The sequence below is a fragment of the Anomaloglossus baeobatrachus genome, chromosome 1 (genome assembly GCF_048569485.1).
Source record: "Anomaloglossus baeobatrachus isolate aAnoBae1 chromosome 1, aAnoBae1.hap1, whole genome shotgun sequence".
In the NCBI taxonomy this organism is placed as follows: Eukaryota; Metazoa; Chordata; class Amphibia; order Anura; family Aromobatidae; genus Anomaloglossus; species Anomaloglossus baeobatrachus.
Genome location: NC_134353.1, coordinates 394,779,291 through 394,796,840, shown reverse-complemented (window position 1 = coordinate 394,796,840; position 17,550 = coordinate 394,779,291). Strand labels below are relative to the sequence as shown.

General features: G+C 42.5%; 1 protein-coding gene across 2 annotated transcripts in view; it reads left to right on the top strand.

Moving 5' to 3' along the window:
* The first annotated feature begins 214 nt into the window (after positions 1–214).
* The window catches only part of TPM4 (tropomyosin 4), a 168,216-nt gene continuing 150,880 nt past the window's right edge, over positions 215–17,550 (top strand). For both annotated transcript variants that reach the window (XM_075352564.1, XM_075352563.1), the window contains exon 1: positions 215–408. In XM_075352564.1, the coding sequence (XP_075208679.1) occupies positions 295–408 (114 nt within the window). In that variant the 5' untranslated portion in view covers positions 215–294. The remainder of the gene's footprint in view (positions 409–17,550) is intronic.

Genomic DNA, 17,550 nt, shown 5'->3' with positions numbered 1-17,550 from the left:
TTAAAAATGGAAACCAAATCGTTTCTTCTTTCCTTTACTGCAAAATCAATCCCAAATAAGGTGACTGGTTCAGGGATGTGGATTTTGAAGTTGAAAGGAGTCCAAGTCTCTCCTTGGAAAGGATGTTAGTGAAAGTCTTGTGGTGTCCCAGGGGAGTATACCATCCAATGATGTTCTTTGTGAGTTTAGAGCTGCTTGTAGGCTATCCTCCTCCAGTTCTGCTCCGCTCAGTCTTCTTCTGTGCCAGGTCCTGCTCCTTTCCTCTCTGCAGCCAGGCTACAAGCACCAGGCAGGATGGAGGCAATTAAGAAGAAAATGCAGATGTTGAAGCTAGATAAGGAGAATGCCATAGACAGAGCAGAACAAGCTGAAGCCGATAAAAAAGCAGCAGAGGACAAGTGTAAACAGGTATATATTCTAACCGTATCCTGGACATTACACTAATACTTCTATTACACACACAATCATATAACATTATAATCACATGCATCATAAGTAAGGAAATCAGTAAACTTAATAGAGCATTTTACCTACTCATATATCATGTAGTACATATTATTTATTATATAGTATATTATATAGTATATACCGTAGATAAGATGGGAGCATAGTTCTGTACTATAGCTCCTTGTATCTAAGGATGGAACTAACATGCACTGGTTTCAACTATGCATTTTGTTTATAAAGCAGACTAGATATGTAAAGAATCCAACCCCGTATCCCAAGAGTAGAAATTGGGAACATATGTTTGGGTTAGTGTTCTTTTATTTCACCTTTATCCTTTAACATTTGTAGTACTTAGATTGAAGGTGAGAAGTTGCACACAGTACTAGTAGATAATATGACATTTTATTCGGGTATACTCTTCTTCCCTCACCTGACAGGACTGTCTGTTGAACCTTCATGCATTGAGTAGACTGCTGTGTTCAGATTGTGGTGTGTTCAGATTGTGCATCCTAAGTGGGCACACTAAGCAGTTAAACAGTCAGGCAAACAGTGCAGTTAAACAGGACCCATAGATGGTGTCTGATGCCAAGCATCTCTGCATGCCAAGTAGTAACAAAGCCCATATTAGAATATTGTGATCAACAAGAAAATGAACTAACCATAATTTAATAAAAAACTAATATTTTATTTTAATTTTTAAGGGTAGTCTATTTTTTATTGTACACAATGGGTCTTAAAGATTCATCTATTAGCTATATGACAAGATAACAGGTGTAGTAACCCAGGAGGACACAAATAGGCCAATGTGTGACTTTGTGAAGTTAATCTTGCTCAACAAGTATTGTCTGTATTAAGTATACTGTTGTGTTGGGTTACATGCCACATTACTTAGATTATGCCTACCTAACAGTGAAATAGAAAATTCCCTTCCTTATTTGGCCAGGAAGGTCCGACCGAGCTAAAGATTGATTTTCAGCCAACTCTTTAAATCTCAGTAATATGATCCAACCAACTCTAGGAATTCAGTGAAAATGGGGGCATTTGAACTAAATTCTGTCTAGTCATGCATCTGGATCCAACAACAGCGTAATGTCTATAGGATCCGTTGTTTTCATGTACAGTTTTGCCACATAAGCTCTTTGCTCCAAGAAATACAATGTCTTGAAGGTACTATTAACAGCATTGCTACACAAGTCAGTGTGTAATAAGGCAACATGTTATTTGAAAGATAATAAAGTCTTCCCTTATAGGAATTTGATATTGCCGGCAATTCTCTCTAGTAATAATTAGCCATTTAAAACATCCAAGCCTTAAGGCTGCTTTACACCAGACAATCTATCGTGCGATAGATCGTCGGGGTCACAGTTTTCGTGACGCACATCCGGCATCGCTTGCGACCTTGGGCTGTGTGACACCTCCTAGCGACACAGTATCGCTCACAAATCGTGAGTCGTGTACTGGTCGCTAGGTTTCATGATATCGTTTAATTTAATTGCTCATCGTTCCCGGGGTAGCACACGCCGCTCCGTGTGACACCCCGGGAACGATGAACATCACTTACCTGTGATCCGCGGCACCCGCCGGCTATGTGGAAGGAAGGAGGTGGGCGGAATTTTTACATCCCGCTCATCTCCGCCCCTCCGATTCTATTGGCTGGCGGCCGTGTGACGTCGCTGTGACGCCGAACGTCCCTCCCACTCCAGGAAGTGGACGTTCGCCGCCCACAGCGAGGTCGTCCAGAAGGTAAGTACGTGTGACGGGGGTTACCGACTTTGTGTGCCACGGGCATCGATTTGCCCGTGACGCAAAAAGGACGGGGGCGGATACGATCGATTGTGAAATTGCACAATCGGTCGTACCGTGTAAAGCAGCCTTTAGGAATTGTTCATAGTGGTTCTTGACATGAGCTACATGGCAAAAACCGGACATGGTTTTACCATAAAATACAATGGTTTTGTAGGTGGTAAGATGACATCTATAAAAAGCACAAAACTGCTGCAAGACCACTATATCTGAATAACTCCTAATGCTTGATTTACATGGATATTTTAGAGGCTACAATTTTCTTGGTACAGTATAGCACAAATGTGAGTACACCCCTCACATATTTGTAAATCTTTTATTATATCTTTACATGGGAAAACACTGAAGATATGACCTATTGATACAATGCAAAGTAGTCAATGTACAGCTTGTATAAGGCTAAGGACACGTGGTGAGTAAAACGGAGCGAGTGGAATGATATAAAAAATTGCATTCCACCTGGACCAATGTTACTCTATGGAGCCGCTCCCATGAGCATTTTTTTTTCTTTCAGCCCTAATTGGACTGAGAAAACAATTGCAGCGTGTGGCGGATGGAATCCGATTCATTTTTTTTTCTCGCACCCATACAAGTCTATGGGTGCGAGACAAATATCGCACTGCACTCACATTACACCGGAGTGCAGTGTGATATATGCATCAGCAGACAATGGAGGAGATGGAGATTAGTCCCTCCCTCTCCTCCGCAGCGCCCGCCCTGTCCTCCGTGGCTGTGTTACGATCTCAGGATCGCATCACAGTGGCATGACACTCAGCTTACACTCCAGCAGAGCGGGAGCCGAATGTCATGCGATGCACTCACAGTAGTGCTCGTGCGGCCTCAGCCTAAAGGTGTAAATTTGGTGTGCCCTCTAAATTATTCAACATACAGCCATTAATATGTACCAAAAACCATGAAATATAAAAGTCCCCAAGGTTTAAAAGAGATTAATGTTAAAATAAGTTAGGAGTTTGAGACTAATAATTAGGGCACATATCTATCACTGACATATATGCCCTGCTGTTTGCATCATTTATCAGCCCTACATGCATATTAACAATACCCATGTATACATGCACTTTATAGCTTAATTTGCACTTTATTTGTTTAGAGAAAACATTTTCCACCTTTATATGTACTTGAGCACTTTATGGTCGGTTGACTCATATTTACTGTATATATCCATTGTATTAATGTTTTTATTTAATGTGTATTAACTAACACTGATAGATATGTGCCCTAATTAGTCTCACACATAAAATAGTGCATAACTTCCAGTTTCCAGACTATTTATTTGTGCCCTCATAGCAGTTTGTTACCTGTTTTTTAATTATTTTTAATCTACTTACCAATAAATAATCTATTTTAACAATTTTCCTTGTATGAATCTCTTTTAAACCTTGTGAGTTCTATATTTCATCGTTTTTTTGGTATACAGTGTGTCCACCCATATCCTGTCTACCGCCATTAACTTGAGAACGGTGGCAGCTATAGGAATAGAAGTGGTGTCTAGGTATAGTAAAGTAGCCATGCACTACGCAATGAAACCACCTATAGCGCCACCTGGTGGAAAACAACGGAGTTAGCATTTTTATCTCGAAAACGGAACAAGATAGAGAAAAAAAGTGAATTAAAAAATTGTAGGGCATCATCAATTCAATATGAATCGACACCTTGCATAGAGACATGCTATGATTAGAATGTGTAAAACTCACAAGGCTGCGGACGTGAAGCGATACCTCATGGAGACCTTCCTACAAGTCATTGGGTATGGTGGCTACGTGGAGTGGCCTCCACGTTCACCTGACCTGACCCCATTGGACTTCTTTCTGTGAGATCACATCAAACAACAGGTGTATGCGACCCCTCCACCAACATTGCACGACGACGTATCACAGATGCTTGTGCAAACGTGTCACCTACCATATTGCACAACGTGCAGCTAGATACAGTATGCTGTCCAAAGTGCAGATGTGCATTGCAGCTGACGGTGGCCACTTTGAGTTTCAAAGTTAAATGAGCGCCATATGCATGACCAGCATTCAATGTTTTGGGGGGTCATGGGTTTCATATCATAGCATATCTGTATGCAAGATGTTGATTCGTATTGAATTAATGATGCCCTACAATTTTTTAATTCACTTTTTTTCTCTATCTCGTTCCATTTTCGAGATAAAAATGCTAACTCCGTTGTTTTCCACCAGGTGGCGCTATAAGTGGTTTCATTGCGTAGTGCATGGCTACTTTACTATACCTAGACACCACTTCTATTCCTATAGCTGCCGCCGTTCTCAAGTTAATGGCGGTGGACAGGATATGGGTGGACACACTGTACATTCAGTTAGTTAAGTGTTATGCATTCAAAAAAATGTTTCTGTAGTCTGTGAATAAACACAGCCCTTAATATATAAGATGATGGTGACAAAAGTGAGGACACATCTAAGTGAAAATGGACAAATTGTGCCCAGGCTACATCTTGGAGCAGATTTATTTTAATTTGAAGCTGAAAAGGATTTTTTCCTTTCCGGCTCAGATTTCTTATAGCCTTAAAGGAAACCTGTCACTAGTCTTTCAGCTTATAAGCTGCAGCCAGCACCAGTGAGCTCTTATATACGGCATTCAAGAATACCGTATATAAGTGCCCAGGCTAATGTAGAAAACACTTTTATTGCACTGACCTAGGGGGTGGTCCGGTCTGAGGGGTGTCGCTGCTCTCATCGGTCCAGTCCTTGGTCCTAGTTTACTTCAGCAGGAACTTCACAGCTGCAACTGAAATGACACCTCAGCTACTCCAGAGACAGGCTCCTTTAAAGTGGTCAGTATAGAGATTCTATCACCGGCATGAGGTAAAGCAAGGAGTGGGTAAATATAATGGAAGGGCGTGATGACAAGATGTTGCAGCTATGATTAAAGGGAACCTGCCACCAGGTTTTTCCCTTATAAGCTGTGGCCACCACCACCAGTCACTGTATGTAAGAGCCCAGGCTGCTCTATAGAATGTAAAAAAACACCTTTATTATACTCAACTAGGGGGCGGTCCGGTCCGATGAGTGTTGCTGCTCTCGGTTCGGTGCCTCCTCCATCTTGTGCGATTGCCGTCCTCCTACCCAGCTCCGTGTGCATGATGCACCCTGCATCATTCCCACAGAGGCCTCCATTGCGCTTCTGCACATGCGCACTTTGATCTGCCGGCTGAGGGCAGAGAAAAGTACTATAGTGTGCATGTGCGGGAGGTCTTTGACCTTACCTCGTGCATGCGCATTACAGTACTTTGCTCTGCTCTCACCAGGGAAGATCAAAGTGCGCATAGGCAGGAGAGCAATTGATGCCTGTGTGTGAGTGATGCAGGATATGTCATGCACACAGGGCTGGGCATGAAGACGGCAATTGAACATGATAGAGGAGGCACCAAATGGAAAGCAACAACACCCATCGGACCGGACTGTCCCATAGGTGAGTATAATAAAGGTGGTTGTTTACAATATACAGAGCGGCCTGGGCTCTTATATACAGCATTCTGGTGGTGGTGGCCACAGCTTATAAGGGAAAATCCTGGTGACAGGTTCCCTTAAATCACAGCTGCAACATCTTGTCATCACGCCCTTCCATTATATTTACCCACTCCTAGCTTTACTCCATGCCAGTGATAGAATCTCTATACTGACCACTTTGAAGGAGCCTGTCTCTAGAGCAGCTGAGGTGTCGTTTCAGTTGCATCTGTGAAGTTCCTGCTGAAGAAACCTAGGAGTGTTATTTGTTGTGTCTTTCCCCATCCCATTTTTTTTTACGTCCTTGTTTTGTTTTATTGTAGTAGTGGGACTAGTGTCTCACTGACCTACTCACTAGTCAGGGTAAGTTTAGGATCAGAGAGGGTCTAGGCATGTGACAGCGCATGGTGGGAGGGATGTGTCTAGGCAGCTCAGGGATCAGTCACAGGTGAGTTTGAGGTGGTGACCTTTCTAGGCCCTCTCCCTATCACCAGGGACTTCCTCTACATCATCCCTGGTTTTCCCTCTGTGTGTTGGGCCACACACTAGTTATTCTCTCACCTCAGCACTGACCCAAATTTTTTCTAGGATTCAATATGAATCCAGTTGCAGCTTTTGCACAACAGATGCAGAGATTATCTCAGGAAGTGACAGATCTGCAGTCACAGATTGTGCAAGAGCTGCAGCTGATTGTCGGTATGCGGGTCTCAACTCACTGTGAGACTCAACCAGAACTCAAGATAGCACTCCTAGACAGGTTTTCTGGGGGGAGGGATAAATTTGTGGTTTTTAGGGAAGCTTGTAAACTTTATTACATGCTCGCCATCACTCCTCAGTGAGTAAGGAACAGCGGGTCAGGATTGTTGTCTCACTACTGCAAGGTGATCCCCAGTCCTGCGTCTTCTCCCTTTCCAAACAATTCTCAGTCCTTTTGGTTGGTAGACAAGTTTTTTGCAGCCCTGGGCCTCATTTATGATGACCCAGGCTGAGTCTCCCTTGCTGGTCTGGGTCTCCTGCAGTTCACCTCAAGATGGGGGTTTCTTTCTTTTGAAGACAAAAGGGTCATTTTGTTGGTGCCTGTCCTTCAGTGCTTAAACAGAAAAATAATTCAATTGAAAAATCTCTGACCTCAGGCTGTGCGAAAGATTACAGTCTGTGAGTATATATCTTCTCCCATGTGCATCTCAGTTTATCCTATGTGCAGAAATTGTTATACACTGTGTGCAGAATTATTAGGCAAATGAGTATTTTGATCACATGATAATTTGTATACATGTTGTCCTACTCCAAGCTGCATAGGCTTGAGAGCCAACTACCAATTAAGTAAATCAGGTGATGTGCATCTCTCTAATGAGGAGGGGTGTGGTGTAATGACATCAGCACCCTATATAAGGTGTGCTTAATTATTAGGCAACTTTCTTTCCTTTGGCAAAATGGGTCAGAAGAGAAATTTGACGGGCTCTGAAAAATCCAAAATTGTGAGATGTCTTGCAGAGGGATGCAGCAGTCTTGAAATTGCCAAACTATTGAAGCGTGATCACTGAACAATCAAGCGTTTCATGGCAAATAGCCAACAGGATCGCAAGAAGCGTGTTGGGCAAAAAAGGCGCAAAATAACTGGCCATGAATTAAGGAAAATCAAGCATGAAGCTGCCAAGATGCTATTTGCCAACAGTTTGGCCATATTTCAGAGCTGCAATGTTACTGGAGTATCAAAAAGCACAAGGAGTGCCATACTCAGGGACATGGCCAAGGTAACGAAGGCTGAAAAACGACCACCTTTGAACAAGAAACATAAGATAAAATGTCAAGACTTGGCCAAGAAATATCTCAAGACTGATTTTTCAAAGGTTTTATGGACTGATGAAATGAGAGTGACTCTTGATGGGCCAGATGGATGGGCCAGAGGCTGGATCAGTAAAGGGCAGAGAGCTCCACTCCGACTCACATGCCAGCAAGGTGGAGGTGGAGTACTGGTATGGGCTGGTATTATTATTATTATTATTATTATTATGATGATTATTATTTATTTATAGAGCACCATTAATTCCATGGTGCTGTACATGAGAAGGGGGTTACATACAAAATACATATACAAGTTACAGTAGACAGACTAGTGCAGAGGGAAGAGGGCCCTACCCTTGCGGGCTTACATTCTATAGGATTATGGGGAGGAGACAGTAGGTGGGGTGTAGATTGGGCGGCAGCTCCGCACGGTGGTCGGGCGGCAGTGAGTTCATTGTAGATTGTAGGCATTTCTGAACAGGTGGGTTTTCAAGTTCCATTTGAAGTTTGCAAGGGTAGGGGATAGTCTGACGTGTTGAGGCAGCGAGTTCCAGGAGACTGGGGATGCTCGGGAGAAGTCTTGGAGTCGGTTGTGTGAGGAGCGAATGAGAGAGGAGGAGAGAAGGAGGTCTTGGGAGGACCAGAGGTGATGTGTTGGAGTGTAGTGGGAGATTAGTTCAAAGATGTAGGGGGGAGACAGATTATGCACAGCTTTGTAGGTCAGTGTTAGTAGTTTGAATTGGATATGGTGGAAGATTGGGAGCCAGTGGAGGGACATGCAGAGAGGAGAAGCAGGGTGGTATTGAGGAGAGAGGTGGATCAGTCGGACAGCAGAATTAAGGATGGACTGCAGAGGGGCGAGCGTGTTGGCAGGGAGGCCACAGAGGAGGATGTTACAGTAGTCGAGGTGGGAGATTATGAGGGCATGCACTAGCATTTTTGTAGATTGCGAATTGAGGAAAGGGCGGATTCTGAAAATATTTTTGAGTTGAAGACGGCAGGAGGTGGTGAGGGATTGGATGTGTGGTATGAAGGACAAGGCAGAGTCAAAGGTCACTCCGAGGCAGCGAACCTTGGGTACTGGCGAGAGCATGGTGTTATTTATTGTGATAGATAGATCAGGTGGAGAGTGTAGGTGAGACGGAGGAAAGATGATTAGTTCAGTTTTGGCCACATTGAGCTTCAAAGATGAACTTGTGGGACCTTTTCGGGTTGAGGATGGAGTGAAGCTCAACTCCTGGACCTACTGCCAGTTTCTGGAAGACAACTTCTTCAAGCAGTGGTACAGGAAGAAGTCTGTATCATTCAATAAGAACATGATTTTCATGCAGGACAATGCTCCATCACATGAATCCAACTACTCCACAGCGTGGCTGGCCAGTAAAGGTCTAAAATATGAAAAAATAATGACATGGCCCCCTTGTTCACGTGATCTGAACCCCATAGAGAACCTGTGGTACCTCATAAAATGTGAGACCTACAGGGAGGGAAAACTGAACACTTCTCGGAAGTCTCTGGGAGGCTGTGGTGGCTGCTGCACGCAATGTTGATCGTCAACAGATCAAGCAACTGACAGAATCTATGGATGGTAGGCTGTTGAGTGCCATCATAAAAAAAAGGTGGCTATATTTGTCACTAATGTCTTTGGGTTTTGTTTTTGCATGTCAGAAATGTTTATTTCTAAATTTTGTGCCGTTATATTGGTTTACCTGGTGAAAATAAACAAGTGAGATGGGAATATACTTGGTTTTTATTAAGTTGCCTAATAATTCTGCACGGTAATAGTTACCTGCACAAACAGATATCCTTCTAAGATAGCCAAATCTAGAAAAAAAAAAAAAAACACTCCAAATTCCAAAAATATTAAGCTTTGATATTTATGAGTCTTTTGGGTTGATTGAGAATATAGTTGATCAATAATAAAAAAAACCCTCTAAAATACAACTTGCCTAATAATTCTGCACACGGTGTACATATGAAAACGGAAGTTATTTCTGTTTTTTTGGATAATGGGGCGGGGGCCAATATGGTGGATGCTTGTTTTGCCCAGACTTACTCTCTATTGTAGTATTCTGGCAAAATGTATCCCCATATTTATTATCAACTCTGCGCCTCTTGAACAGGGGTGTTTGATGTGAGTTGTCAATAGCTTGACACTTTCCATGGGGGGGCTTGACAATTAACTTATTTAGTATCCTGTCCTTGAAGACCTTCCTACCCCTACCTCCCCAGGCTGGTTAAGCACAATCCAGTGGTTGATTGGCAGTTTAAGGAGATTATTGGGTGGAGTGATTTCTGTAAGAATAACTGTCTGAATACTCTTCTCTCTACTGTCGCCAAGATAACCCTATCCTTTTTTCTGTCCGGTTTTAAGGATACATTTATAGAGGAAGGCTGTCAAGAGTCCCCCCCATTATGCTTATGATTTCCCCATTAAATTGCTCCCCTGAGCAAAACAACCCAAAACCAGATGATACAATCTTTTTGGCCTGGAAAAGCAGGTTATGAAAGATTTGAAAGCCTTGCTAAAGGATATATTAGACCCTCCTCTTCTCCCGTGACTGCAGGGTGCTTATTTTTTAAGAAGAAAGATGGGAATCTGCATCCTTGTTTAGACTTTTGTGACTTAAATCGGATTACCATAATAATAATTATAATAATAATATAATCTGATCACAATCAGGTAATGGAATGAGTAGAAAACGGCTTTTGATACTCTTGAAGGGCATTATGAAAATTTGGTCATGCAACATTTCGTCAATTACAGTTTTTCGCCATTTGGTGGGCAGGTCTGTAGTGGTTTATCTTGATGATATTTTGATTTACTAACCTGATTTTGAGTCACATCAGGTACATGTCAGGCAGTTATTACAAACTAATAAACTATGCTAAACTTGAAAAATGTGTATTTGCTATACAAGAGGTACAATTCTTGTGTTACCTGGTGTCATCTTTAGGTTTCTGAATGGACCATGATAAAGCCCGCATAGGGGTTGTCTCCCCAGAGTTTCCCTGGGGGGAAAGTTCTGATGACGTAGCTTTTTTGAAAAAGTGGTGGTCATTTCCAATGTGTGCTCTGATCCTGAGGGTGAGGTATTAAATGTTTAAGGGGACACCACTGCTGCCAGGGTTCAGGGGGACGCCCCTGCTGCCAGAGTTCAGGGGGACGCCCCTGCTACCAGGGTTCAGGAGGATGCCCCTGCTGCCAGTGTTCAGGGGGACGCCCCTGCTGTCGAGATTTGAGGGACGCCCCTAATACCAGAGATCAAGGGGATACCCCTGTTGCCTGTCCTACAGGGAAATTATTTATGCCTTTACGTTTGCGTTTTAAAACCTTAGGTGAACATCATAAATCAGTTGCTTTGGGTCACTCAAGTAGTAAAGCAACTTTGGACCGTCTTTCTCTTAGTTTTTGATAGCCAGGGTTGCATCAGGATATGATTGATTTTTTTTGTCCACCAACAATATTTGTGCACATTCTAGGTATACGCATACTTGTCCATCCGGGTCTCCAATACCTTTGAAATGCATGGCTGATAAAAATGTTGGCTAGGCCCGGACCTGTATGTAAATGACTATGTATGGTTATCTACCAGACATATTAGGTTAAAAATTCTTTCTTGGAAACTGGATCCTAGGTTAATTTGTCCTTACAAAGTTATCGCCATCATATTAACCCTGTACCTTTTCGCATTGAGTTACCTCAAGCACTTAAAATCCATAATTTATTCCATAAGTCATTGCTCAAGTAATATGTTGCGTCCTGTCAACCGTCACCCTTTCCACCGCCTCCAGTGATTATTGACAGTAATTTAGACTTTCATTTGGCTAGAATGTTTATTCCCATTTTGTTTGTCGCTCGCTCCAATACTTGGTACACTGAAAGTGTTATGGTCCAGAAGAAAGGATGTGGGTACCAGCATTGGAATTTAATGCCAGTAGGTTGGTGTATTCTTTCCATGTATCTCATTCGGACACACCTGGCCCTGAAGGTCCAGAGACCCCTTGTGGAATGGGGGGTACAATCACAAGTGTGTCATGTCTAAAGGTTACATCTTATGTTGAAGTGGATTTACTTTCATTTAACGCTGAAAAGGTTAAGGACTTTTTCCCTTTCCAGCTGAGATTACTCATAGCCTTGATCACAGTTGCAGCATCTTGTCATCACGCCCTTCCACTATATCCACCTACTCCTGGTTTAACTCCATGGCGGTGATAGAATCTCTATATTGACCACTTTAATGGAGCCTGTGTCTGGAGTAACTGAGGTGTTTCACTTATTTCTGTAAAGTTTCTGCTGAAGAAACTTAGAAGTGTTATTTGTTGTGTCTTTCCTCACCCTGTTTGTCTTACTTTCCTTGTGTTATTTTATTGTAGTAGTGGGACTAGTGTCTTGCTGACCTACTTACTAGTCAGGGTAAGTTCAGGGTCAGCGAGGGCCAAGGCTTGTGGCAGTGCACAGGGGAGGGACCCGTCGAGGGATGTTAGGGAGCTCAGGGATTAGCCACAGGTGAGTGTGAGGTGGTGACCTTTCTCCCCTCTATCACCAGGGCCTTCCTCTGCATCTTCCCTGTTGTTTTGCCGCACGTCGTTCATTTCCTTGCAGTGGCATGACACACACACTATCTCATATTGGTCACTGGAAGTTCAACATGTCACCTCATGGCAAGGAATTCTCTGAGGATATGAAAATAAGAATTGTTGCTCTACATAAAGATGGCCTAGGCACTAAGAAGATGGCCAACACCCTTAAACTGAGCTGCAGCATGGTGGTCAAGATCATGTTGTGGTTTAACAAGACAGGTGTCATTCAGAACAAGCCTCGCCATGGTCAACCAAGGAAGTTATGTGCATGTACTCAGCATCATATCCAGAGGTTGTCTTTTCAAAATAGACATACGAGTACTGCCAGCATTGCTGCAGAGGTTAAAGGGGTGTGGAGTCAGCCTGTCAGTGCTCAGATCATACGCTCAATACTGAATTAATTGGTCTACATAACTGTTGTCACAGAAGGAAGCCTCTTCTGAAGATGATGCACAAGAAAGCCAGCAAACAGTTTGCTGAAGACAATCAGACTAAGGACATGAATTACAGGAACCATGTCCTGTGGTCTGAATAGATCAAGAAAACTTACTTTGTTTAGATGATGTCAAGCATGTGTGGTGGCAACAAGGTGAGAAGTACAAAGACAAGTGTGTCTTACCTACAGTCAAGCATGGTGGTGAGAGTTTTATGGCTTTGGGCTGCATGAGTACTGCCAGCTGTGGGAAGCTACAGTTTATTGAGAGAACCATGAAGGTCAACATGTATTGTGATATACTGAAGCAGAACATAATCTCCTTCCTTCTGAGAATGGGCCACAGGTCAGTATTCCAACATGATAACAACCTGAAACACACTCCAAGATGAACACTGCCTTGCTAAAGAAACTGAAGGTAAAGGTGTTTGAATTGCCAAGCATATCTCCAGACCTAATCCTTACTAAGCATCTGTGGGGCATCCTCAAATGGAAGGTGGAGGAGTGTAAGGTCTCTAACATCCACCAGCTCCTTGATGTAGTAATGCAGGAGAAGAAGAGGATTCCAATGATTTCTGTGAACTCCGTACCCAAGAGAGTTAAGGCAGTTCTTGACAATAATGATGGCCACACAAAATATTGACACTTTGGTAAACAATTTGGGCACTTACATTAAGGGCGTACTTGCTTTTGTTGCCAGCGGCATAGACATCAATAGATGTGTGTTCAGTTATTTAGAGGCCACACCAAATTTACAAGATTATACAAGTTGCACACTGACTACTTTACATTGTATCAATGTGTCATATCTTCAGTGTCGTCCCATGAAAAGATATAATTAAACATTTACAAAAATGTGAGGGGTGTACTTGTGTCGCGCAGGAAAGGGGGTACTAGGTCCCAGATGGTTGCAAAAGGGTATGTCACTTCAGGTGGTCGTTGCCCGGTCCCGTGCCCTGGGGACGCTTAATAAAAGTGGGTATTTACAGGGGATAATGGAGTTAATGTTCGTGACGCCACCTGCGGGTTGCGGTTAGGAATGGGGAACCGCCGCTGCTCAACGTGGGTACTCCCAGGGATGGTATTAGTGGCAGCTATGGTGGTAGGCCCTCCGCAGGTAGAGCTGTGCCTGAGAGATGTATGGTGTATAATGATGGAGACCACACCAGATTAACTTTAACAGTCTCTACTCACATGGATCCTCGGCTTGCTGGTTCCGGTCTCAGGAGTAACAGTGCCAATGTAGTGACCCAGGTTGCTCTATGCCCGGCACTCTCTGTAAATTGAGACCCCGTAGCGTGGAGCATTTCGGAACCCCGACTGTCCCTTTTGGGGTACAGTCTCCATCTCCGTACGGCAGGCAGTGCGGACTCTGCTGGGAGGTAAGTGTCCGAACCCTGATCCTAATTTACTGCTGATGCCCCCGGATTATTTGGTTCGATGAAGTCCGTGAAGGTGTCCTAACTGTGCAGGTATTTGCCAGACCGTTTGAAACTTGACATTTGACCTGGGGCCCTGTTCCCCGTGCGTGCTCCGGTCCCAGCGGTATCTCGGTACCCGTCCTGGCGACCTCTCTCCTGTGCCCCCGGGGTCACCGTTACACGGACCCAACTTAGGCACATCCACACACCTCTCCTGTGTGTTCCCCTCTTCTCCAATGCTCTCTGACTCACTGACCTCTCCCACCAGGCTGGCTAACCCCAACAACTCGTTCCCATAGCGACCATCCCCTTACATGGTTAACCGTTTATGCCCAGTGTGGAGAGGAGAACTAGGATTTTAGATGCGTGTTGGTGGAATCGGCACTGGTACTCCAGGTCCCAGGGGGTAGGTCTTGTATCCCCTAGAGGATGCAGTTCCTTGTAGTGCCCTGTGGTTCTCAGGGGCGCTACATGCTCAATTTTATGATATACTGTAGATTACACAGAACTAAAGTCCCAAAGCGATCTCTGAATAAATCCTTAGTAAGTACACTTTGCATGTAATTTACACAATTCATTTACTAGCTAACATACTAACCCTATACACCGTGTGCAGAATTATTAGGCAAGTTGTATTTTAGAGGATTTTTTTTATTATTGATCAACAACTATGTTCTCAATCAACCCAAAAGACTCATAAATATCAAAGCTAAATATTTCTGGAAGTTGGAGTGGGGGGTTTTAGATTTGCCTATCTTAGGAGGATATCTGTTTGTGCAGGTAACTATTACTGTGCAGAATTATTAGGCAACTTAATAAAAACCAAATATAGTCCCATCTCACTTGTTTATTTTCACCAGGTAAACCAATATAACTGTACAAAATTTAGAAATAAACATTTCTGACATGCAAACACAAAATCCCAAAAAAATTAGTGACCAATATAGCCACCTTTCTTTATGATGACACTCAACAGCCTACCATCCATAGATTCTGTCAGTTGCTTGATCTGTTTACGATCAACATTGTGTGCAGTAGCCACCACAGCCTCCCAGACACTGTTCCGAGAGGTGTACTGTTCTCCCTCCCTGTAGATCTCACATTTTATGAGGGACCACAGGTTCTCTATGGGGTTCAGATCAGGTGAACAAGGGGGCCATGTCATTATATTTTCATCTTTTAGACCTTTACTGTCCAGCCACGCTGTAGAGTAATTGAATGCATGTGATGGAGCATTGTCCTGCATGAAAATCATGTTTTTTTTTAACGATACCGACTTCTTCCTGCATTATTGCTTGAAGAAGTGGTCTTCCAGAAACTGGCAGTAGGTTTGGAAATTGAGCGTCACTCCATCCTCAACCCGAAAAGGTCCCACAAGTTCATCTTTGATGATACCAGCCCATACCAGTACCCCACCTCCACCTTGCTGGTGTCTAAATCGGAGTGGAGCTCTCTGCCCTTTACTGATCCAGCCTCTGGCACATCCATCTGGCCCATCAAGAGTCACTCTCATTTCATTAGTCCATAAAACCTTTGAAAAATCAGTCTTAAGATATTTCTTGGCCCAGTCTTGATGTTTTATGTTATGTTTCTTGTTCAAAGGTGGTCATTTTTCAGCCTTCCTTACTTTGGTCATGTCCCTGAGAATGGCACACCTTGTGCTTTTTGATACTCCAGTAACGTTGCAGCTCTGAAATATGGCCAAACTGTTGGCAAATGGCATCTTGGCAGCTTCACGCTTGATTTTCCTCAATTCATGGGCAGTTATTTTGTGCCGTTTTTGCCCAACACACTTCTTGTGACTCTGTTGGCTATTGGCCATGAAACACTTGATTGTTCTGTGATCACGCTTTAAAAGTTTGGCAATTTCAAGACTGCTGCATCCCTGTGTAAGACATCTCACAATTTTGGACTTTTCAGAGCCCGTCAAATCTCTCTTCTGACCCATTTTGCCAAAGGAAAGGAAGTTGCCTAATAATTAAGCACACCTTATATAGGGTGTTGAAATCATTACACCACACCCCTCCTCATTACAGAGATGCACATCACCTGATTTACTTAATTGGTAGTTGGCTCTCAAGCCTATACAGCTAGGAGTAGGACAACATGTATAAAAAGTATCATGTGATCAAAATACTCATTTGCCTAATAATTCTGCACACAGTTTACATGCAGGTAATGTAATGCATAGTAAAAAGAGAGCTGCATTCAAAGTGTGAACTTGTCCCAAGGCATGTTCCTGCATATGTCAATACAAGCCCCAATAATCACTTTTTTTCCTTTTAATTTATGAACCACTTCCTTATAACTAATTTATGACATCATATAACAATATAACAGTCATATGAAATGATCTAGAGATGCTAAATGTATACATAAATCTTGTTTGTCATGATTCAATGCATACTATATATAGAAAAGTATACATTGATATATAAAACCATTGTCTATTAGTCCCTTCCCACTACCCTTTATTATTATTATTAATTATTATTATTATCCCTTGAATCCAAAGACATCAATACATTAATAAGAATAAACAATGATAAATTCTTGAAAAGGGTGTAATAATAAATCAACTTCTGCCAAGCTATAATTCCTTTAGAATCTGGCCCACCTTCTCCAAAAACTTTTATATTAGCAATACTAATTAAAGAAAAATTAGACCAGTAAGTCATGAAAATATATCTTTTTTTTAAGAATATCCTAAAGCAATTTTCAGCCTGGTGCAACTCCAGGCTTCATTAAATACATTTTTATTCATTCACATATAAAAACACATAAGTAATAAAAAACTACAACAGACAGAAAAACAGAGTGGGTGAGCCAAGAAAAAAAAATCAAGGCAATAAAGCCGACATGTGAGTGGCAACAAGGTAGTGAATAAGTCAAAGCAATTTAAGGTTAAAGTGCCTGTGTCACACCCTATAGTGCAGTTACATAAGAAATATGCCTAGACATGCTAGGACCGGTGGGTGGTCTCCTTATCTGATTTCTTTTTACTTATAAATTGCTTTCAAGATATGGGGGTTACTTTGCCTTATTTCTTGGCATATCATGTGTGCAATTATAACAATGGGGTAGCAAATTGGCACTATAAGTTTGTATTACATGTCCGCATTATTGCCTTAATTTCCTTGGTTTTGGGTCTGTGTTGTATGTTTTTTGTTACTTATTTATTTTAATATGTCAACAAAACATGTCTTGCACATATATTTTTTTAAGGTTTATCCTAGCATATATTTGATGACTGGTTTATCAAATTTATAAATGTAAAAAATAAAGGCTGTTTTTTCAGAGTGGCAATGTCCCCGTGAAGTCTTCCGGCACAAATACTGTGCACAAGAATCTCACTCATGATAGCCAGGGATCATGCCAGCTGTGCTGTAGGACTGGGTATCACTACACTAGATTCTCCAACAAGTTAAGTCATCTAGCTAATTTCTGACACACGCACTCCCACGAACAATAGCAGGCATTAAGTGACCTCTGGGCAGAATTTGGATGGTATTATATGGTAGCCTGTGGGAGATTTAGAAACAATATAAAGTGAGATCATTTCATATTTTAATATCTACCGGCTTAGTCT